Genomic DNA, 23,466 nt, shown 5'->3' with positions numbered 1-23,466 from the left:
TTTTCTTATTAAAGCAGACAAGCTTAGGGTCTTTACAGTAAACACTAGGAGATTTCTATGACAGTTGCACCACACTGTACCTTGTAAAGCAGGTTTCCCTCTTCCATCAGCTTTTGAAGAAGGATAATGAGGATGTCAGGCTTAGAAGTAGCCATGGCCCAAGCAGCATTCCCTGTGGATGCATGAGAAGAAAGAAAGAGGTCGACAGAGACGTTATGTGGATGTTAGTGCCAACAGACAGTTGCTGTATTCTTTGGAAACTGGTACAAGGTAAAGTTACCTAAAGATTGTACCTGATCGATCGTAAGGAGACGTTCTGTGGCCTTAGTTTATTGACAGCAGTTAAGAAAGAGTTAGGAGGGAGAAAGTTAAGAGAAAAGAAGTCATGCAACAAGAGTAGTTACTTAAAGTGAAGGGAACATGTGCTCCATAGTAATGTGTGACTTCAGCTTTTCACTAAACCTTAAGTCTGCAGATAAGCTGTGGAGCCAGATAGTGCTATGAATGTAGTTTAGGTGAGAAGTCACATTCTTAAATTAGCCAAGCAGCACACGAGGGAGAAAAGGAAGGGCACACACATGCACTGACATACCAGTAAAAGTGAACACACACGCACACACACACACTGCAGATTGAGTGAATAGCAGGAATGGAAACAGGGTTTTTTCACAACATTCCACAAAATTAGTCTGAGCTTATTCTTAGATCCATGAGATACTGAGCAAAACAAATGAGCTCCACATAGAGACAAAACAAAATAGTGCGAGTGTGTTGCACACACTGCTTTCACTGAGGCGTGAAGGAACTCGAGCAGACCACAGACAGTTGCTAGGGACTAAAAGAGAGAGACAGCTGATTCTTCTTGTATTTACTAAGTCATGTGCAGCAAGTTTAAAGTAAAGAAGGTTTTACACCCAGTTGTGTTTATTTGATTTTGAAAAACAATGTCCTTACCCAGCTTGGCCCCCTTCTTCAGCAGAGTCACCACCACCGACGTGTTTCGGCAGCCTATAGCCCGGTCCAGAGGCCTCATCCCACTGTAGTCCACATGCTCTATCACTGCTCCTCGTTCCACCAAATACTGGACCTACACGAGACAGCCAACAGTTAAAAATGCACAAACACAGTGGCGCCCGTCATGAGCTGTGCTAACACACAGCGGTATGTGTTTAATAATGACACAGGGATGTTCTCAGTTAAGGCTACGTGAAGGGGTGGGGTTGGTGTGTTTGGATGTTTTCACTAAACTTAAATTAATTGAATTTAGAGAAATGTCACGTACAATCTCTGCATCTCCATAGAAGGCAGCGAGGTCCAGCGGAGTTCGTCCATTTTTGTCTGTGTGGTCGATGACCGCACCTTTCTCCACCAAAAACTGCACTACATTCTTATGTCCTTTTAAACATGCCCAGCTGAGGGGTGTCAGCCCCTCCTTGTCCATCGAAGTCAAAGATGCACCTTCGAGACAAGCAAGAGTCATTAAACATTAAGCATTTCACATGAACAAATTAATTAATGACATCCAAGTAATGAATGAGCACTTCCTTGTAATTTCTTGCTGCATGAGACTAATGGTGGTGTCGATGCTGTTGGAGCTCACCTTTCGAAAGCAGAAACTCTACAGTGCTCAGGTGACCCTCACAGGCAGCCACCATGAGTAAAGTCCTGCCCTGCTTGTCACTGATGTTAATGTCAGCGCCGTTTTGTAGCAGTAGCTCTGCAATCTAGGAAACCGACAAAAACAGTCAGACATCAAACACATCAAGTCCACATAGTTCACACGCGGCAGGGACAAACAATTGGACCAGAGTTATCTCTAAGGACAGGTGATGCATCCTGTACGGTTCAAACAATAAAATACTACAAATTGTTTGAAAATGATTTGGAGAAAGTGAAAAGCTGTTAAATTCAGCTGTATAATTGTAGTTTGGATCAGTGTAGTTGCTGTTAATATAGAAGGATAGCTGCTCAGTGTGTCTCACCTGCCAGTGTCCCTGCCTGACAGCACAGAATAAAGGAGACACTCCACGCCGGTTGACCTGCTGCACTACTGCCCCCTCCTCCAAAAGGAAGCTGCATACCTCCATCTTCCCCCGACCTGCTGCCGCTGTCAAGGCTGGAAAGAGGAAACTAAAGTTAGTACTGATTTAGGCCTGACACAGGAAGAAGCAAAGATAGATAAGAGTGGAATTCAAACCATTCACAACACTACACGACACAGTACACAGATCCTGTTCAGCAACAGTTCGGTAGTAACGCTGAAGAATATGGAAATATAAAAAACTCTGATATAAATAGTGTTTACAAACCCTCCTAGCAAAGATGAGTAGAGAAATTTGGGCTAATGTCTGGTGCTAATTGAGTTTAAAAACAGACAATTATGTTATGCTTATTAAACTCATTAAAATCCTGCCTCAAGCTCCCAGAGTCGTGTACTGTGAGATGAGAATTCAATGTCATTTTATGCATCAGCAGACAAACATTAGACAACAAAGTCAAACTATTCTGTTAAACACCCATTCATGTTTATATTTTGTATCGTTTTTAGACAAAGATTAACTAGAATCAATGATCTAATTCATTTTAAGCAAAAAGAGTGGGAAAAATAATGCTTGTATTCAGGTCTGCAAAGAAAACAAAGACAGATTCTCAAAATGTTCAATGCTTACAGTTAATCAGCGGCTGCTGATGTATGGCAACAGATGGGCCAGTCTTAAGTATCCAAACAGAGTGAGATCCACCGTAAAAATCAGAAGAGCTCTGCTCTGAGATTCACCTCGGAGAGATTTAAGGTGCCGCTGAGACTCCATATCAGACTGACATTATCCATCTGGATGAACAACTCATAAGAGCCAAAACACCCCACCCTCCATCTGCTCAAAAAATGGATATCCTCATACACAGCACAGCAGAGAACAATGACTGAGCAGCTAAACTTAGGCTGTGTTTGTGCTCCAGGGAGAAGCGTTAGCAGCACCTGAGTTACGATGAAGAGATATTCAACAGCTGTACAGTTTGTTGATGTTCGAAAGTGACCCTGTTTTTACTTATCTTATCATATTCTTGGAAGATTTCATGCTTATTCTCATTTACATTTAATATGTATTCAGTCCTTCAGTCTCATTTCAATTATAAATAAAATTCATTTATACTACAAAACACTTCACCATTCCTACTCTTCAGCTGATTTTATCTTAGCAAATTTTCCATAAGCTATTAATCAGCCTTGTCTCAACTCTGCGCTGCCTCTGCCGGCTCATTGGGCTCATACGGCTATGCATTAACAGAGTCTTCAGCAGGAGATTCTCAATAACTGTCTGAGAAACAGATTAACAAAGTAAAGACATAATAACATCCTTATCCACCAGCAATTCACCGCCAGGCTGGAGAAACCCTAGACACACAAACAGCAACGTGACCTGGCAGTCGTGACCTGGCATTTAAACCAAAGCTTTGAACCCAGAGCCAGAAATAATAGCATATAAACAACCTGGAACCTTAATTATAGAGACTGAAGAATTCTAAAAAAAAACATGTATACAATTAATTTCAACTATAGATTTGGATTTTTCAATTTGTTCTTGCTAATTGCAAAAGCATCTAATACTTTTTCCGAGGGTGTTCAGAATACAAAAACAACTCAATTAAGTGTGATTCAATAATTGACAGAATGACAATTACAAAAAGGTTGCAGGCAACTTTCAAAAGGCAACATGGAGACATAAATTGTGATTTGTGAATTTCCGGTAGGTCTCCTGGCGACACAGCAGATGCTACATTACATGAAAAACACATTTCCACTGAGCACAGAGGCAGAGTTTGTCTTCGCATCCAACTTGAGAACTACATTTAATGTCTGTACTGTTTGCTTTTACTTTGAACTGCTAAAAAAGACAGAAATAAGTGAGAAGAAATTAGCAACATTTTATGCTGGGATGGATATATTACTTAAGGCATGGCAATTCAAAGTATTGCAACATTACACAACTTGGATTCTAAACTTACCAAAAACTCCTAACACTAAACTCAGACTGTCTAAGATGCCACCAAAGTCCAGCTTGGTCCAGCCATTCATTAACTTTTGCTCTTGTCTCTAAACAGATTCTGCAAGCATATTTTTGATTCCGTATGCAGGAAACAGACATAATATCCTCTCAGCGTTGCTGTTTTTGTAGTGCCTCCTCTAACACAAAATTATGGCGTCACAAGCAAGCGCCATAGAATTTGCCTCATTACTGTCAGTTAGATTGATTCCTCTCCAATGAAAGTTGGACAAGCCTCCCTCCTTCCGACGTTGGGTGGAGGAGGTAAATGTCAGTGTCACCACTAGAAAATTTAAGATATAACAGATGCAACTTAACATTCATCATGACATGGTCATCTATTGTGGAATTTATGGAAGACCATCCCTCCGGGTGTTATCAACATGTCAGCAGATATTATTGACTTTAAATTAATCCCCCTCATGAGCTCTGATATAACCTGTGAACCAACTACGCTCTTGTAAAGCCCCCTCTTTGTTTTACTCACATACATTTGTTATATCTTCATGCACTAATATATAGGTTCTTACTTGTACATATGCTTTCTCCTGGATTTATGTTTTTGTTTTTTCCCTCTTTGTGTTCACAGAGCCCTGGAGGGTTGTTTAGAAAATGACTAAGGATTGGGACCGAGGGACTAAAACGCTGAAAGTGTTTTTTTTTAAAGAAGTGCAGGTGTTTGTCACTTGTATAAAGTGTATCTTTTCTTTCCAGGCACCTGAGCATTCCCACAAATAGCAGCATGGGCTCACTCATGCTGTGCTCTTATTAAACAGTATGAATAGTTGCCATCTATGTGCACATGGAAGAAAATAGCAGAGCCTTGTATATAAGAAGAAAAGACTTCAAGTGCTAAGTGTATTTTTCAGAAGAATGTATTAGTCCTCTGCATTTAAGCCATTTTAACTAATCAGGGCAGCAGGCAGCCCTTCTCCTGCACATGTAGCCCTCTCCCAGACTCTGAAGTCTTGCGTTGTGGAAGCACTCCAAAGAGAGCTATAGCAGAACATTTAAACTCCGCATTGAAAAGCCCAACACCATACCACCAATTAGCAAAGAGTAAGCAAACACTCTAAATTGATTATAAGTCCGACCTCAAATAAAAGAAAGATTTAAGTACTTAAATGGATTACTACCATAGCAACAACTGGCTTCTGCATTTGGGAGAAGATTTTATATATTTATATGTTTATGACGCCTTGCAAGATGCCTGAGAATGATCTATACATAACTGTACATACCATAAGGTAGAAAACAAACCTAAAAACACCATACAATTACTTAAGATATATAAAAGATTACAATTTCATAACACTAAGCATCACAAGTATCTGTTTGGTCTTTGCCTTTGAACCAATCCTGCTGCTGTGTGTTCACAACAATCACAATGATTATGTGGACTTAAATTACCTTTCTTTGCATAACAAGCAAGTGTTTTGCATCTTAAAGAGGGGATTTTAAAAGTTGGAGCTTGTACAGATGTGCAATCCAATTTGTTTCTAAACACAGGAGACAGTGGATTTATTTGCATAAAGATGTAATATTCCACTGAATTTTAAATATGAAATACATTTTCTCAGAGACAGGCTGTTATCAGAGAATTGTTTTAGAGACAATATTGAATGGCCACTTTTAAATGAGATATTGCAGGAGCTTAGTTAGTTTTGGTATTCTTCGAAGCAGAGCGCAAACTGCAAACAGGTTGGATTATTAAATCTGCACGTGGAAGAACTGAAAAAGAATCTGAAGTGAGACTGCAATTTAATATATCTCTCAGTGATAATCTTGTCTGTCCTCTGAAATTCTGCTCTGAACCCTACTTGCATCATTTTATCTGTGTCTGAAATACTGGGCATGACCCAGTGAATGAAAATCCACATTATGGATGTTAACAGTGTTTACTATCTTACTTCCATTGAATACAGATGGGCTCTGGCCTTGTTTTAAATGAGTGCCTGGTGGCTACAAAGACATTTGACTATGTGTTCATGTCAAGGGTTTGGGAGTCTATGTGTCTCAGGTCAGTGGTGCCACAGCCTCGCATCTTTCTATTGCTTCCTATGACCTGTAATTTCCCTCTTTCAGGATGGAGGCCAAAACGGTGCTGGCTGTGACATAACATCCACTGTGTGCATAGAGCAGAGAAGTAAATACTGCAGCTACATGCGGCTCCAGTATTATGAATACTGTTATTTACAGCAATATGTATAGCTGTGGATCACTCTCAGAGCAGAGATTCATACTGAAGATCTGAGACAACAAAATGTGTTCAACATTTCAAAATGTTCCAAATTCATAAGTAATACTGTAGCTCTGGATGTTATTGAAACTTACATAATACATCAGAAGTATTTTTAGCACTAAACCAGAAACCAAAGCACATTTCTGCCTTTGGTACATATGCGTTTAGAGTGTTGAATTTCTAGGAAACACAAGGCTGGTTGTGTTGTTTGAATACATATTCTTAGGAGCACTTCCTTGGTGTACAATGCTAGTGACTCTGATACACAGTTACATATGCATTTATCAGCAAATCAATTATTAAACGGCAAGATATCTGGATCTTGAACTGGTTGCCTGGATCTTGAATTCCTTCAGAGTGTGTGATAATACTGCACATGGCCTGGCAGTCTAGTGTGTGATTTCTGTCAAACAAGACATCGTCCTTAACCTGACGGTCACCTCTTGTGTTTAAGCTTTATTATTTACTGATGGTGCACGTGGCTTTTTGCACCGATTCCTCAATCAATATCAAATGGCTTTTATCAGGCCATTATCTGCAGCCACTGCCCAAAAACATCATCTTGATTGTCGATCTGTCCTTCGCTTTCAGTCATCACTCAACTTATAATTAATATCTAACAGAAACATGTTTAGGAGGCTGTAATCTATGTCATTCTACAAATATCCCTGCAACACCTAAATCTGACAGGCTATGAATAAAACAGATGGTGGAGAAACTTTGAAATGTCCAAACTGTTGTCAGCATCTAAATAGACAGCACCATGGGGATACTGTAGCTGAAATCCAGCGGCATGTTGGAAAATGATTACTAAGAGGAAATGCTGTGTTGACCGAACTCCAAGTAAAAACCCACATGACCACAATATGTAATGCTTTTACCAGAAATCATGGGACAGGAGAACGTGGAACAGCCATTAAAATGCATGCACGTTCGAGTTGAGCGACCTCTGCATCAAACACAGAGCATTACAAACCTTCCACTGCAGCATACAATTACAGCAGTGAGGTCCAGAATGATAAAACAGCAGGTGATGATACAAGGGAGTCGTGTAATGTAAAAAAGGTGGATGAAAACATACCTGTCTCTCCCCACAGAGTGTCGTGGCCATCAATTTGCACAGTATGCTCATCATTCAACTCCAGCAAGCCCCTCACAACCTGCCAAAAAGAAACATAGATTAATGACATACTGCTTCAGCATAAAATATCCAATAAACCTTCAAAAGGTTATACAACATGCTAATTTTGTAGCAGAATAACAAAAAAAAAAAGGACATGATGCTGCCCAAGAGAATGACTATTAGGGTAATTAATCACAGTAAACTAGAGAACGGCTGGATCTTGAACCACTGTATGAGGTTATGTGAGTTGAGTCTAATAAGTGATACAAGACTGTTGAGGGTCTCCTGCATGTGGGTTCACAGCATAGCTTGGCCCAGTTGTGTTATTCTAAGCTGGGCCAGCTACTTCCAGCTAATGAGGAAGCCAAAATAACCCTTGAGCCTACATCACACCTGGGCAGCGGAAGACTGCACTGCGAATGATCTCTGACCCCTGCTTTCAGATCGGCAAGGCAGAACAACACCTCAAATCTTAACTCTAATGTGCTCTATTTTTTCCTAAAGTCCCTTCTGCTTTCTGAACGACCTAAAATTTGTTGTGGAACACTGTTGTTAAAACACACTAGAAAAGACGTGTTACTATAAAGTATGGGAAGTTTCAACATAGAGCACATTTTTGCAATATACAGTATACATTGTATATGTGCAGTTTTTCCTGTGAAATGCTTCTTTTTTTGTGGTAACAAAGAGGACAATAAAACCTCTCCTCAGTTTTATTAATTGTTGTTGGAGGGACTGGTTGTTTGTGAAGTAAAATATGTGCATGTGTATTAGCCGGACCTGTGTGTGTCCCATACTGCAGGCTGCTATCAAAGCCTGCTGCAAGGCTTTGTTCTTCAGAGCGCAGTCCTGCTGCTGCCCCTCAGCACTCCACTCCAACTCCAGCAGGTACTGGATAATCTCTGGGTGTCCTCGCAGAGCAGCATGAACCAGCGCACATTGGCCACTCTTATCTACATGATCAACCTGGAACAAAACACAACATTATTAGCTCTACTGAACACAATATATGCTCAACATCTGTGGTATGTACAGTATCACATCTTTACAGTAAATAGCAGCGAGTTATGTGCTGTGTCAATGCGATCAAGCAAAATCTGTGCAGGTAATCATGACTTTACCCTAAAGACTGTCCAGTTTCTATGATAACAAGGTAGGTTTTTTTATTTTACAAACATTTTTATTTGCAGGATTAGAGAGTTACAATGGTTAGCCGCTCACCTTGGCCCCCCTCTTGCAGAGCAGCATGACTAGTCCCAAGTGTCCTGCAGCAGCTGAGAAGCAGAGAGGGTTCATGCCGTTTTCGGACACCACATCCACGCTGGCCCCAAACTCGAGCAGCAAGGAGGCAATTTCCTGGTGGCCAAGGTGGCACTGGACGCAAATTACTGGCGCATTGTTGAGCACCTCAGTGCGGTAATTCACGTTTGCCCCACCCAGCATCAGCAGACGGCTCACCTGATGAGCAACACAAACACAGACAGCTGGTTTGGAACAATTTTATCAAAGTGGTACCATGTGTACTGTTGTAGTATCTTCAAACAAAAAGAAAACTAAACATAAATATGCACTTTATTTACATCCTCTAACTGGATTAAAGATGAATTTATTGACAAAATGAGGAAACAAAACACTGACATAAACATGCTGCCTAAACTACCTTTAAAGGTACATGAAATATAAAATATTCCACAATGTTTTGACATTACAGAAATGCAATCCAGACATCTTTAGAAAAAATACGATCTTGACTAGTATTGAAAATAAAGATCAACAATATTTGTACAAATGTGCTACAAGATCAGTGTTAGTGAAACTATTTTATAAGGATCTAAATTGTAAAAAATGTATAACTTTTTTAAGAATGTTTAGATACCATGGCTAATGATTGATCAAATATCAGTAAAATCATAGAATTTAAGATATATTTTATTTTTCCAGTGTAACTCATTTCCGAACAAAAGCCTACCTTGCCTCAGCTAATCTTGAGATTTTTCTCTAATCAAGGGTCAGCCACGAAATGAAGAGGCCACATTCTACTGAATGCAATTATTAAATGTGTTATTCTTTTCCATGACAAGGAAATCAGTAATAAATACTTTGTAAAACAGAGCAACAAAGTCAAACAACAGAAAATTAAAACTGTTAAATTGTCAGATCCACTGCAGAATAAATTAATGGCAATTTTCTGTTGTCACAGAAGACAGAACAAGGTCATTCTGTAAATATCTCTCTGAGTGATGTTATACTTGCACACAATAACTCACAAATACACAATGAGGTTGACAATAAGCGATGGAACCCCACTGAAACGCTAATGACAAAGAAAAATGTAGGATCATTTCGCTTCAAGTCAGAACACATAATTCAGATATAATGGCCTTTTCTGAAGAGGCACATGATTGTCTCCCCTCAATACCAAACTGGAAGATCTTACACAGGCAGTTGCAAAGTTCTCCTACTATCATTAACATAGACTTGTCAAATTACTGCGTGAATTACTAAGAAGTCTGTTGTGTCAAAAAAGTAACTTAATATCGTTATAAATAATGCAGCCAGTTAAATAATTTGTATCGAAGTGTTTATCTTCAGTATTTAACTTCCATTTTCCTTCCTCGTCCATCTTGCACTGGCCTTATAACTCCTCACGTTACCTCATCCTGGAACACATCACTTATCTGCTTCCCTATTTCCCATTTCTCACATTTTTAATTTCCCTTGTTCCTTATAAGATAATGCCAGGATGATATCTGATGAATAACTGGCTAATCATACTATGTAACAAGAAACTGGTCAGGGCATATTATTCAGCTGTACATTTATTACAATAGGGCAAAGATCCAAACCTGTTTCATGTAACTTCATTAAGCAGTTGGCATCCAATGAAATACACTTTCCTGCCACTCTTTGTTATTCTTTTTAGGATATTTTTGACTTGAATTGACAGTGAAGTTCCCAGCTTGAATCAATGAGGGGATGTTGCAGTTACATTGTGATGTACCAGTCAGATTTTCTCATTCAAGGGATGAGAAGGTGTATCCTAGCTTTTGACTGATACTCTATGTGACCTAATCACTGGGCTATCATTACCTATTTTTAATTTTTAATTAATTTAAAATAAAGCTTATTTTATCACAGGCACACTGTTTTTGATTGATCTGGTCTGTATTCACAACTAACACAAGAGACATACACTCTAAAACAATCAGTGTCCTCTAAATACTGAAACATCCCATTTTCATAAAATACAAAAGGCAATGAAGGAAATACAAGAAATGAAGAAAAAATTGCTCTGATGGAAAGAGGAGATAAGTGGAAAATTGAAAATGTGGAAAAACTAGAGAAAAATATGTATTATTGTTAGATGTTATGATAAAATGGGAGTTGTGAGGGGAATGGCAAAATCTCTATGGGCAAAATGGCAAATGAATAGATGTTCTAGGACTGATATAGCAGAAAAAACAAGACAGTTTGGAGGTGAAGGTGAAAAATGATATCCCTTACAATTTTATAACCATTTACATTATGTAACTGGCTCTAGTAATTAGAGACTGCTTGTTAATGGAATTTGCTTTCAGCCTTGCAGTTAAGAGACGGCCAGAGATCGAGCTAATGGCAAATCTAGGACAATGATCATCTTTATGCTGCTTTTTATAGTGTTTTTTATAGTGTATCCGTGCTGAATTCCGGCTCATCTGACACTGACGTAGGCCAGAAAACATTTTGTCTTTTTGTCTCCTTTTCAATGAGTGCGACCCTCCTCTGTCATCACAAACTAACTCTCATCCCCGTAAGTACACATAAGGAACAGAGCGTGACATTGATGATAATTGGCAAATCGCCATCTGTGTAAATACGAAAACATCCAGGCAGGACATTTGAGGACCTCAGATGTCTCTAATTAAACATACTATACTATTCACCATTAAGAATTTCTTTCTACTATAAAGTGCAGAGAATGTCAGTGTGTGGAGTGAGTCTTTGTTAAAGATTCCCTCCATGTACCTCCTAAAGAATCTATGAATATACAAATAATTTTCATTTCAAGAGATAAACTGCTGGTTCTCTTTCATAATATTTCGTTCGATGTCTCACTATGGGATGCACGCCTCGCTGCAGCCCTCAGAAGCATTTATCTCATTACGCCAATCCTGATTGGCTGGTGAACGTGTCCGTCCGCCACAGGTAGTCCCACCTACCTTAAATAGCTCATGCGGACGGCACCACCCTCATTCAAACACCTCTTCTCACTCGGAGCATATCTCGCGTCCAGAGCTAGCTAGCTTAACTGTCCATAGACGGATCTTATTTAGCTTCTGTCGCTGGGCGCTACTAGCTTAGGACATTTTTTCTGCTTCGTCGGTCACACCAGATCGAACTCAGTGCTTTCCTGCCCTCCACGGCTTGGTCAGCACTGCTCTCGACGCCCCACCACGGCTACTCGAGCACCGGGCATTAGCACACCAGCTAATTCTCGGCTTCTTCACGGTTAGCACACCAGCTAACTGCCTCGGCTCCCTGCCTGCACACCAGCTCGCACGGAATGGAGGCTAAAACCCCTCACACCAGAGGGCACGGAGACTCCGGAGCCAGACTCTGTCGCTGCGGGAATAAGATATCGAGCATGGATCCACACCAGGTCTGCTCGTGCTGTCTTGGGCTGGAACACGCCCGGGCGGCTATCGAGGTCCCCGGCTCGTGTCAACACTGTGCGGTGTTCACCATCAAGAGTCTCCGCAGACGACTAGCCCGCCAGGCTAGCCTGTCTGGACATGACCCCTATCTCTCTTCCGACGGCGCCGCCGTCGAGGGCGGAGAGGAGGTGGGGGTCGCTGCGGTGGCGACACCGGAGGCTAGCGCCAGCTGGGGCTCCCAGCTCGAGCTAGCCGCGGTTCCCCCGCTGGAGGAAGACGTCCTGGAATTGGACTATGGGGAAGATGATGATGGCGCCTTGGATCTCCTCATATCAGAGGATGAAGAAGAGGATGACATCTTCATCACACCGGCTCGGGCTGCAAAGCCCGCAGCTTCCGTCGACTCTCGGGATGGAGACGAGAGTAGCACACCAGCTTCTCCCTCCCCCAGCTCGGACATGCTCGACGTGTGCAAACGCGCAGCTGCCCGGCTGGGCATCCCCTGGCCCGCTGTCGTAGCTGAGATCACCAGATCACGCTACGAGGGGAAGAAATTGCCCTTGGCCAAGAGCGCGACGAAGCAACTTCTCCCCGTCTTCCCGGAGCTGCTGGAGGAGGTGGCGCGCTCATGGAGAGACCGCCCCTACAGCAGCCGGAGCCCGGTTCCCGGGGCCTCGTCCCTCGACTGTGAGGCGATGGAGAGCCTGGGTCTGCTCCGCATGCCTCCGATGGAGCCACTTGTTGCAGCTCACCTTCACCCCCAGCTGTCAGCGGTGTCCTCCCGGAGCCCCAGCCTGCCGTCCAAGTCCGACCGTTTTCAGTCAGCCCTGACTGAGAAAGCGTACAAGGCGGTGGCGCTCTCGGCCAGAGCGCTCAATGTCCTCTCGCTGCTCACGGCTTACCAGGCTGAGTTGTGCGAGGATGTTGTGCAAACTCAGGACTCAGCTGCGTGGGAGGAGATACCGGTCATCACCGACCTGTGTCTCCGTGTCCAACGCTGCGCGGTCCAGGCCACGGGTAGAGCGATGGGGACCATGGTTCTGCAGGAGCGAGCGCGGTGGCTCAACCTCGCCAGCCTGTCAGACAGAGAGAAGGACGACGTCCTGGACATGCCCATTGTCCCGGAGGGGATTTTTGGTTCCGCCCTAGCATCGATGCAACAACGGTGTGAAGCCAAAAAGAAGGAAGACGAAGCTCTCAAGCTCTGCCTCCCTCGCAAGCCCCCAGCTCCCTCTCCACCTGCGCAGCGTAAATCATTCGCGCAGGCTGCTTCCCGGGTTTCGCAGTTCAAAATACCGAAACATCCGAAGCCTCAGCCCGCCCCGCCGCCCGTGCCCGGTCGGCCCGGCTGGTTCAAGAAGCCCTCGGCCCCAGCTACAGCTCCGCCGGCACAGCCCGCGCAAGCTACCAGCCACCAGGCCAGGAAGAAAAAGAGAGCGGCCTGACCGCCCCTCTCGTCACCGGTGATGCAGCTGGAAGTTCCCTGTTCTCCAGCTCCACCTGTTTGGCTTCCGAGCGTGCACTCCGGGGCCCCCCACGCCCCCATCTCCCAGCTGCCACGGACCGTGCCAGAGCAGACCGGGAGAGACGGACATCTGACGGCAGAGGGTTCAGCGGTTGCCCCTCTCCCATGTCCACAAGCACGCACACACACACAAGTTTTCATAAAGAAAATAAAATGTGTCCCGCTGTCGCATCCGGGCCGAGTGCCGAGGGCGCAGCTAATAAAAGCCAAAACTATAAAAATAAACAGCGCGGTGGCGGCACCTGCCGTCCCACCCCCGGGGAAAGCTGCGGCTTTTCCCGGGGTGAGGGCAGTGAGGTCCCCGTCACTGCGTTGTCCTCCCGGGCCAAAGTGCACAGCACCGCCCAGAGGCCATGTCAGTTTTCCACCACGAGAGGGCGCCACCGCACCGCGGTTGGGACCTCTCATGGTGGAAGAGCTGCAGCGCGTCTCACCTCTCTGCCGCAGGTGGCAGAGGTGGGCTGCGCTCGCAGCTTCGCCCTGGGTGTTGAAGACGATTTTGAGGGGTTACAGGCTGCAGTTTGCCGCTGTTCCCCCTCGATTCGCCGGCATAATACACTCCCAGGCTCAGGGAGAGTCAGCTCGTGTTTTGCAAGAGGAAATCCTCTCACTGTTAAACAAAGGAGCAATCTGTGTCGTTCCTCCCGCACAGTGTCAGAGCGGTTTTTACTCCAGGTACTTTCTGGTCCCAAAACGGGGGGGGAGTGGTATTCGCCCTATCCTGGATCTACGTGCTCTGAACAAATTTCTCAGGAAATACAAGTTCAGGATGCTCACACACGCATCCCTGCTGCGCCTGGTGCGACAGAACGATTGGTTCACTTCTGTCGATCTGAAAGACGCATATTTCCACATTCCAATATATCCTCCCCACAGAAAGTATCTGAGGTTCGCTTTCCAGGGGACGTGCTACGAGTACCGCGTGCTCCCATTCGGTCTGTCTTTAAGCCCGAGGGTGTTCGTCCGGTGCACGGAAGCGGCGATAGCCCCACTGAGACAGCAGGGCATTCGCTTGGCCACATATCTGGACGATTGGCTACTTTTGGCACAATCGAGGCAGGAGGCCATGGCGCATACGCGTATTCTCACACGGCACCTATTAGACCTGGGTTTTGTGATAAACGCGGAAAAGAGCATGCTGTGCCCGACACAGGACATAATCTTTCTGGGATTATCCCTGGACTCGGTGATTTTCACGGCGCGCCTCTCGGCGGAGCGAGTGAGAGCTTTCAGAGCATGTCTCGCGCTTTTCCATCCAGGCAAATCTGTTCAATTCAGATTGTGTCTTCGATTACTCGGACTGATGGCGTCAGCCATTCTCGTGGTTCGTCTCGGTCGCCTCCACATGCGGGAATTCCAGCTCTGGGTGGCCTCATGCGGGCTGGATCCCGTGCGTCATGGCGCACGGAGAGTGTTGGTTACGCCGGGGTGCGTCAGGGCACTGCGCCACTGGCGAGCCCCGTCGTTTCTGACCCGCGGGGTGCCCATGGGCTCTGTCCTGTCCAGGAAGGTGGTCACTACGGACGCCAGCCTGACAGGGTGGGGCGGAATTCACGAGGGCCGGTCAGTGAGGGGCCGCTGGAGTGTGGACCTCCAGCGGTCTCACATAAATTTTCTGGAACTTTCAGCGGTGTTCCTCTCCCTGAAACACTTCCTTCCGTCTCTCATGGGCCATCATGTCCTGGTGAGGACGGACAATACGACGACGGTAGCGTACATCAACCGCCAAGGGGGGTTGCGCTCTCGTCAGTTGCACATGCTGGCACGCAGACTGATCCTGTGGAGCTGCGGTCGTCTCCTCTCCCTGAGGGCGACGCACGTCCCGGGAGCTCTGAACACGGGCGCGGACCTGTTGTCCAGGGGCGCGCCGGTATACGGGGAGTGGACTCTGCACCCAGAGATTGTGGAACAGATATGGGCCCGTTATGGTCGGGCCGCGGTGGATCTGTTCGCGTCAAGAGGAAACGCGCAGTGCGCGCTGTTTTACTCTCTGCGCAACCTGGATGCTCCCCTCGGCATAGACGCACTAGCGCACGTCTGGCCGCACGAGCTTCTTTACGCGTTCCCTCCCCTGGCCCTGATACCCCCCACTCTGTCCAGAGTGAGGGACCACAGCCACGCGCTGATTCTGATAGCTCCGCATTGGCCTGCAATGCATTGGCTGGCGGAGATATATCGGTTGCTGTGCGCGCAACCTTGGCAGCTCCCGCTGCGCAGGGACCTGTTATCACAGGGGGGGGGGACGGTTTTCCACCCGCACCCAGAACGCCTGGCGCTGTGGGTTTGGCCCCTGAGTGGTTCAATTTGTCAGCTGTGGGACTCCCACAGCGTGTGATTTCCACTATACAAAGTGCTCGAGCCTCTTCCACTAGGTCTCTGTATGACTGTAAGTGGAGAGTGTTTGAGGACTGGTGTCACAGAAATGGCCACGTTCCTTTTCAGTGTCCAGTAGGTGTGATATTGTCATTCTTACAGGACCTGATTGACAAACGAAAAGCCTTCTCCACAGTTAAAGTGTACTTGGCAGCTATAGCCGCCTGTCACGTGGGGTTTGGGAAACAAACAGCGAGCCAGCACCCGCTGGTTTGCCGTTTTATGAAGGGAGCGCGCAGGCTTCTCCCCGTGTCCAGACCGCTGGTGCCACCATGGGATCTGGCTGTGGTTCTGGAGGGGCTCAAGGGTCCTCCTTTTGAGCCGCTGGGGGGAGCAGGCTTGAAACACCTGTCTCTCAAGACAGTGTTGTTACTGGCTCTGGCTTCGGCTAAACGGGTTAGTGACATCCATGCGCTTTCGGTGCATCCATCATGCACTCAGCTTTACCCGGGGGATGTGAGGATGATTTTGAAGCCCAACCCGGCCTTTGTGCCTAAGGTAGTGGGCTCATGTTCTCCTATTGACCTTGTGGCCTTTGCTGCCTCGCCTGGAGAGCAGCGGTCACATGCGTTATGTCCAGTCCGTGCGGTGCGCACTTACATGGACAGGACTAAGGGTTTCAGGAGGAGCGATCAGCTGTTTGTCTCCTGGGCTAATCCTCATAAGGGGAAACCTGTCACAAAGCAGCGCCTGTCCCACTGGGTCGTGGAGGCGATTGCTTTGGCTTATACGAGTCAGGGTTTGCAGACACCTGCGGGTCTGCGGGCGCACTCGACTCGGGGCTTGGCCGCATCCTGGGCCTTATTCAGGGGAGTTTCTGTTCAGGACATCTGTGCTGCAGCGAGTTGGTCCTCGCCTCTCACTTTTGTCCGTTTTTATATGCTGGACGTCTCCGCTCCGTGCGTGGCACGCGCGGTTTTGCTGTCCTGATTGGAACAGAGTATCTTTTTCCCTGTGGGTTGGTGGACGCTCGATAAGCTTGTCTGGCAATACGGGAGCAACCATATCCCATAGTGAGACATCGAACGAAATATTATGAAAGAGAACTTTAGGTTATTTACATAACCCCGGTTCTCTGAGTAATATGAGTGAGATGTCTCACCAGACTACCCTTCTTGCTTGGGCGAGTGAGAAGAGGTGCTTATCTTGAATGAGGGTGGTGCCGTCCGCATGAGCTATTTAAGGTAGGTGGGACTACCTGTGGCGGACGGACACGTTCACCAGCCAATCAGGATTGGCGTAATGAGATAAATGCTTCTGAGGGCTGCAGCGAGGCGTGCATCCCATAGTGAGACATCTCACTCATATTACTCAGAGAACCGGGGTTATGTAAATAACCTAAAGATACAAGTCATGTCCCACTACACTTAAACTTCTGTCACTGACTAACAATAAAAAAAAAACTGAGATGTATTTACTATCGATTTTGAAAAACTAAGACCAGCAAATATTTTGTGTGTCAAAGATCACTTCCATTCCATCACTTAAATTTTTATCATCTCATCAGCTAATGGGCTGATTTTTTCAGGTACAACTGGCACAGAGGAGCTGGACACAAGGTCTCACCTTGACGTTGGGTGTGTAGAGGTTCCTCAGAGAAGCCAATGCTGCAGAAAGACCGTCAGTACTGCAGCTGATCCACAAAGCCTGCAGCACACTGGATGACACACCTGTTTTCTTACTCAGGCCCTGCAAAACACGCACGCACGCACGCACGCACACACGCACACACGCACGCACACACACACACACACACACACACACACACACACACACACACACACACACACACACAATGCATACATGAATGCACAAGGACACAAACACATACATAAAATCAATGAGCTGTCAGTGCCTCTCTTAGCATCCCATGGCTTATCCTCTGGTGAACCATAAACATAAAATGAACAACAGGAAATTCCTAGAAGGGATGAATGTCAACTAGAGATGTAACACAGAGAGCTTGTAGCTTGTTTCGTAGCTCTACCTTGAAGATATGTGCTTTGAGAATGTGATGCCCCAGCTCCATGGTCTGCTGTCGATTCAGTTTCCCCTCTTGCCGGGACAGCATGAAAGCCATAAGAGCATGGCCAGTCCTGGGTTTAGAAACAAAAGACACGTTAATCAGTAGGATATTAGTATGTAACCAATGAAATGACAACAGAAAAGTAGGGAATGTATGTTTTTGCTACTTGTGTTTTATGTTTATCACAGTGTAGTAACATGGCCTTAACATAAACATTTGATTTACCCTATATAAACCCACCTAATAAACTGCAGTGCCGTCCTGACTCACTCAGCATGAAAGTACTTTTTCATTCTGTACGTGGAGAGAGCACCTTGGTAGAGTCACGGCAAACTATTTCACTCAATGCTGGTGTGAATAACCTAAAAAAACCAGACACTGCTTTGCTGAAGGAAAGGGAAGAGTGTAAAAGCCCCCTGGTTCTCCTTTCCTTCTTCACTCAGAAATCCTGGTGTTAATTAATGCAGAACTTCATTAAAAGGACATGCATGATTGCAGATCACTTTGATCGGGTTAAAATTCCCTCTGTTCGCGGCCAGGCACAAACAGTTGGCAGTGCAGCAGCTTTTATCTGCGTGTGCATTCCCTGTGCCAGACTTAGAGCCTTTGTTTTTTAATGACGGAGTTGGAAGGCTGTGAATGAGTAGAATACGAAGAGAATATGATGGCTCTGGTCCACTTAGAAACACTACTGTGCAAGCAGAGGTGATATTGAGCAGCAACAGGGACGAAAAAAGAAAGCCATACTGACATCATCCAATTTATTAAGTGTGAATGACTGAAGTCTCTAATGCGGGTGAGAGGGCTCCAGAATTACAATTAGGTAGCAGTACTAAAGCAGAAAAGCTTGTCCCACAGGGCAAGCAAGGCACGGCAGGAAACAATGTTAATTTTCTGCAGACTGTCAATGCAAATTTATTTCAACTCTGAGTAAGTGGAATACACAGTAGATTTACATGACTACAAAACATTATGCTAAATTATAAGGGCCAACTTTTTCCAAACTAAAGAAGTCTTTAGTCTATTTTTCCCCCAAGGACGGATTCATAAGTTTTTCTGTTGGATGTTTTCAGTTGGTAGGAATTCATACCAATAACATGACTTTTGATCCAACAGAATGTGATGATTTTAGCACAATGAATATAGATCGTCCATATATTTTTGATGTCCAGCTGTTTCAAACAAGGGTGGCACTCGTTGTTAGCTACCGACAGCCACATATCCAAACTAAAGAAGAGATATTACTTATCAGCATTTGATTTTCTTTCAATGGAAATTATTTTATATGTTTGCAGCAGAGATCTTTCAATGTCAGTGGTGTCTTTGTGAATTTTAGATTGCTGGTAAGAAAATAAAAAGCTATAGTATAGTTTCTTAGCAACTGCATCATAAATGGTATTTATGATTACAATAATGTGACGACCCCTCCCTCTGTTTTGTTTGTCATTAATTGTTTTGATGCAGGCTCCTTGCAGGTAGATGGGTGGAGCTGCTGAGATGAAATGACATGCACCTGGGCAGCCTGGGCCCAGGTTATTTAGTTGCCTCTGCATCTCTCTCTCTCTCTCTCTGACCTTTGCTGCATGCTTGGTTTGTGTTTGTGTTTCTTTGTTTTGTTTTGTTTTAAACATCACCACACTCCACTCATTTACATCATTGCATACATTACTGACCTTACAGATTACAGATCTCTTTATCATAATGATTTTTGGGTTGTATCTTTAAATAAATGTTCGGTTTAATTTACTTTAAACTTGTGTGGTCTCCCCCTTTGTCTTGCTCTCTGAGCCAGGGCTATGACAAAATGGGGGCTCGTCGACCTATATTTAGACTTGCTATTTAGTAGATTTCAGTAGTTTTGTGCCAGGTTGTTTATCCATTTTGGACTGTGGATTGTTCAGGGTGGTATAGTTCAAAGTTGCCACTCTGATTTGTTACTGGTGCATTTGTGGGAGATTCACACATGTATGATTGATTTTGAGATTTTTTTGGTATTTGGTTGAGGGAGAAATTGTGGTTCTGTTGACTGTTTTGATTCATTGTGTTGTGTTATATATTTTCCAGATTTTCTGCTGTGAACTGGTAAGGAGAACCATGGTTTACAGGAGTTTTTCCCAGGTAGGAAAAGGGATGAATCCTGTTTAGAGGGTTCACCGTGCTCCATTCTAGGCCGGTGGTGAACGTGGGTAGAGCAAAGCTCGGGAGCATCTCAGTGGCTGTGGGAAGGTGGCCAATTGCTGGTTATTTTCTCCACTCCACTGGTTAGCGTGCATAAGTACCCCCCACATGTGACTGCCAGAAGACTAGGGTTGAGTTAGTTAGGTAAGTTTTTTTTTTGTGTGTTAGGTAAGGTTAGTGGGGAACTCTCCTTGTGAATCTTTGGTTTCTCCAAGTGCTAGTTTGCATGTAGAAATTGGGGAAATATATTGTATTGTGTTTGCTTAAACTATACCTTAAATCAGGGGTTTGATAATGGCGTCAGTGGATGAGTTTTTTTACTCTCCTTCTGATCACCTTCTCAGTCAGTACACCAAGGATCAGCTTTTGAAAATAGCTGACCATTATGATATTGAGGTAGGTGATAAACGTTTGAAAGAAAATATTAAAGCCATTTTGAAAGCAAACTTGGTGGACTCTGGAGTCCTTAAAAGGGAGGAGTTTCAGCCCAAGGTGATCAATGCAGCATTGAGTTTTGAACAACAGAAAGAGTTGTTAACAATGCAATTGGAACATGAGAAACTTAAACAACATAAGGAGCTTGAAATACAATTGGAACTTGAAAAAATGAAATTCAAAACAGAACAGACCAAATTAGAGCTGGAACAGTATAAGCTGAGTCTGATTAAGGAGGGCAAAATTAATGACAGTTCAGGCAGGGAAAGTGCGGGGTCTATTTTTGGGTTGTATCTTTATATAAATGTTCGGTTTAATTTACTTTAAACTTGTGTGGTCTCCCCCTTTGTCTTGCTCTCTGAGCCAGGGCTATGACAATAAATACCTAGATCATTTCAGGCTCAATTTTCTCCATGACTCAGCAATGAGTCTGCTGCACTTGTTGATTGTGACATTGTACTTACTTTCTAAACAAAGTCATACATCTCAGTTTATTTCATAGGCAAAATAGTGACTGTGATTCACATACAATTAATAACTAATTCAAAACTACACCGAGAAGTGAAAACTTGGTGATTATTTCTCCAACTTAAGAGTGCTCTCTATGTGCTCAATTTTGTACTCAAAGGGCTGAATTTCAAGCAGCAATTACTGTGAGAACATTTTAATTAATTCGACTACCGCCGTGTCATTATCATCATGGCTCAATTTTTACTTTTCTGACAGATTCATTGAGGTCTATTTGTGATGTATTGCAAGAATATTTTCTAGAAGTGCTACAGACTTGTCCTGCATGCAATCTAAGCACACAATCCTAAAGGGAGAGCTGTTGAGTCACTGCATTTGTTTACACATCAAAGGACTGACCTGGGGTCACAGAGGAAGTCGGTACTCTCTCCATCAGCTCTCCACACAAGCCACTCTCTGAAGGAGGGGTGACAAAACATGCGCGTCTTGTCCCGTCGTTTGATGAGGAAGCAAGAGAGCAACTCCATACGTTGTTGGAAGTCCTCCCATGGCAGCTCCCCTTGGATGAAGCCGGCGTTGATGGCCTGGAACAGCTGTTCGTCAGTCATGGGGTGCAGTGAGGCGAGCGCCACATTGAGGATGGGCAAAGAGCGCTCAAAAGCTGAATTGGTCATGAACTTCATGTTGCACTGTAATTGGTAGAGCTCAGCCAGTGAGACGGGCACAACTTTGTAGCTGGAACTCTTGATCACCAGGTGGCCTCTCTCAAACAGATCCAGGGTGAGTTTGAGATATAGGTAGGAACCTTGGCTGCGTGAGATCAGGTGGCTACTGAGCTTTCCAACTGTGATGGGGTCAGCTTTACCATTGAGGCTAATGTTGTTCATGATATCCTTGCTGCCATTGATGCGGTACTGGATATAGGAATTGAGGTCATTGCTTATCTCTTTGTTGTCAGTAAAGTCATCCAGAGAGATCTTGGAAAAGGGCAGAAGGCCGGTGATCTCCTAAGAAGCAAATGATGTAAAGATATTATGAGTGTGACATAAAACAAGTTAGTAAGCTGGTTGCAAATTAGCCGATATTACTCCGAAAATTACCAACTGAAACTCAATACCCAAATAATAATAAGCTATTTATTTTCATTATTTTCGACAATTAAATTGTATTATTTTGGACTCTTCACATCGTACAGCCTGCAGTTTAAAAATTCTGCTTCTGTGTGTCGACTATCAGGGGAGTGTCTTTGAGCAGTAGGGGAGCAAACATACTGAGCTATCAGGCCAAAGCAGACACTTGTTACTGTTTGAAATGTGGCTATGAGGAAAACAGAACTGGGGAACTGAGTATTAAGTGGCAGGGGATGGATGGGATGGAGGGGGTGCAATAGGAGCACCTCCAATACCCAAGCAGAGGTCTGAGCCAGAGCTCACATTTCAATCTATGTCCTGGGGCTTGGAGAAATCAATGCACCTTAATCCTCCAATCCTCTGCTAGAGAAACATCACCTCAGTGAGATAACACTTCTCTCTTCCTCATCATGACAAGGAACAGCAAACATCCACACACAAACAAATGCATGCATGCACAGACTCACTGAAATGTACTGATCGTAATCCATAAGATGAATAAAGTGTTAGCAACACCTCACAGATACGTCAGATATTAGTTTAGCAAGCCAAGACCAATATCCTGAACCCTTTCTCTGTGTTGGGATATTTGTCTGCTCAAAGTGCAAAACAATAATATGACACTTTCATATCGCTCCTCTGCACAAATGTATTTGTGTGAACCGAGTCATATCCCGTCGTCCTATACAAAAAGAGGATTATCTGGCTTCTCAAAGGCTACATGAATGATTCATCCTTTTTTATCTAATGCCTTGACTTACTCAGATACAGTGCCATGCAAAACTGAATAACTAGTTCAGAGGTTATGACACAAAGTCCCTCCAATTAAAAGACTGCTTCACACTGTCGATCAAACACCACATACATTGCCTTCATGGAAATGTTTTAAGCATTGTGCGCAGTCGACTGGGTCATCCGGTAATAATTTCCCCCATCATAAACTGATCCTGACAGATTAATAGAAGTGAATACGACATGTTGGTGTTACAATATATTGATTTAGCACATCCAGAGAACCGTGCCATACCATTTTAATTGTGGGTCATAGTTGCCCAATGAACACAAATGGGCTGAATATGGATTGAACTGCAGAGCCAAAGCCTGATTTCTGCTGGAGCAATAATAACCTGTGTTCTGAATGTCAATCAGTCAGCCATCATATTATTATCCCAGACTCAGTGATTCGTCCCAGGAGAAGAAAAAAATGAAAAAAAAATAAATAAATCAGCTGTCATGTGGCTCAAAAGGCATGTCAAAGCCTCAGCTATCACTACTACACAAGCCCAGCA

General features: G+C 44.4%; 1 protein-coding gene across 2 annotated transcripts in view; it reads right to left on the bottom strand.

The window, feature by feature from the left end:
- tanc1b (tetratricopeptide repeat, ankyrin repeat and coiled-coil containing 1b) overlaps positions 1–23,466 on the bottom strand; it is a 108,605-nt gene that overhangs the window by 4,078 nt on the left and 81,061 nt on the right. For both annotated transcript variants that reach the window (XM_062431171.1, XM_062431172.1), the window contains exons 13-23: positions 21,447–22,054; positions 17,928–18,036; positions 17,507–17,629; positions 8,630–8,866; positions 8,189–8,374; positions 7,367–7,445; positions 1,983–2,116; positions 1,601–1,724; positions 1,283–1,458; positions 955–1,087; positions 81–172 (exon numbers count right to left, since the gene is read on the bottom strand). In XM_062431171.1, coding sequence (XP_062287155.1) covers positions 81–172; positions 955–1,087; positions 1,283–1,458; positions 1,601–1,724; positions 1,983–2,116; positions 7,367–7,445; positions 8,189–8,374; positions 8,630–8,866; positions 17,507–17,629; positions 17,928–18,036; positions 21,447–22,054 — 2,001 coding nt within the window. The remainder of the gene's footprint in view (positions 1–80; positions 173–954; positions 1,088–1,282; positions 1,459–1,600; positions 1,725–1,982; positions 2,117–7,366; positions 7,446–8,188; positions 8,375–8,629; positions 8,867–17,506; positions 17,630–17,927; positions 18,037–21,446; positions 22,055–23,466) is intronic.

Source organism: Scomber scombrus, chromosome 13, assembly GCF_963691925.1.
Source record: "Scomber scombrus chromosome 13, fScoSco1.1, whole genome shotgun sequence".
Lineage (NCBI taxonomy): Eukaryota > Metazoa > Chordata > Actinopteri > Scombriformes > Scombridae > Scomber > Scomber scombrus.
Note: the sequence above shows the minus strand (reverse complement) of the source record. Positions and strands in the feature narration are given on the sequence as shown.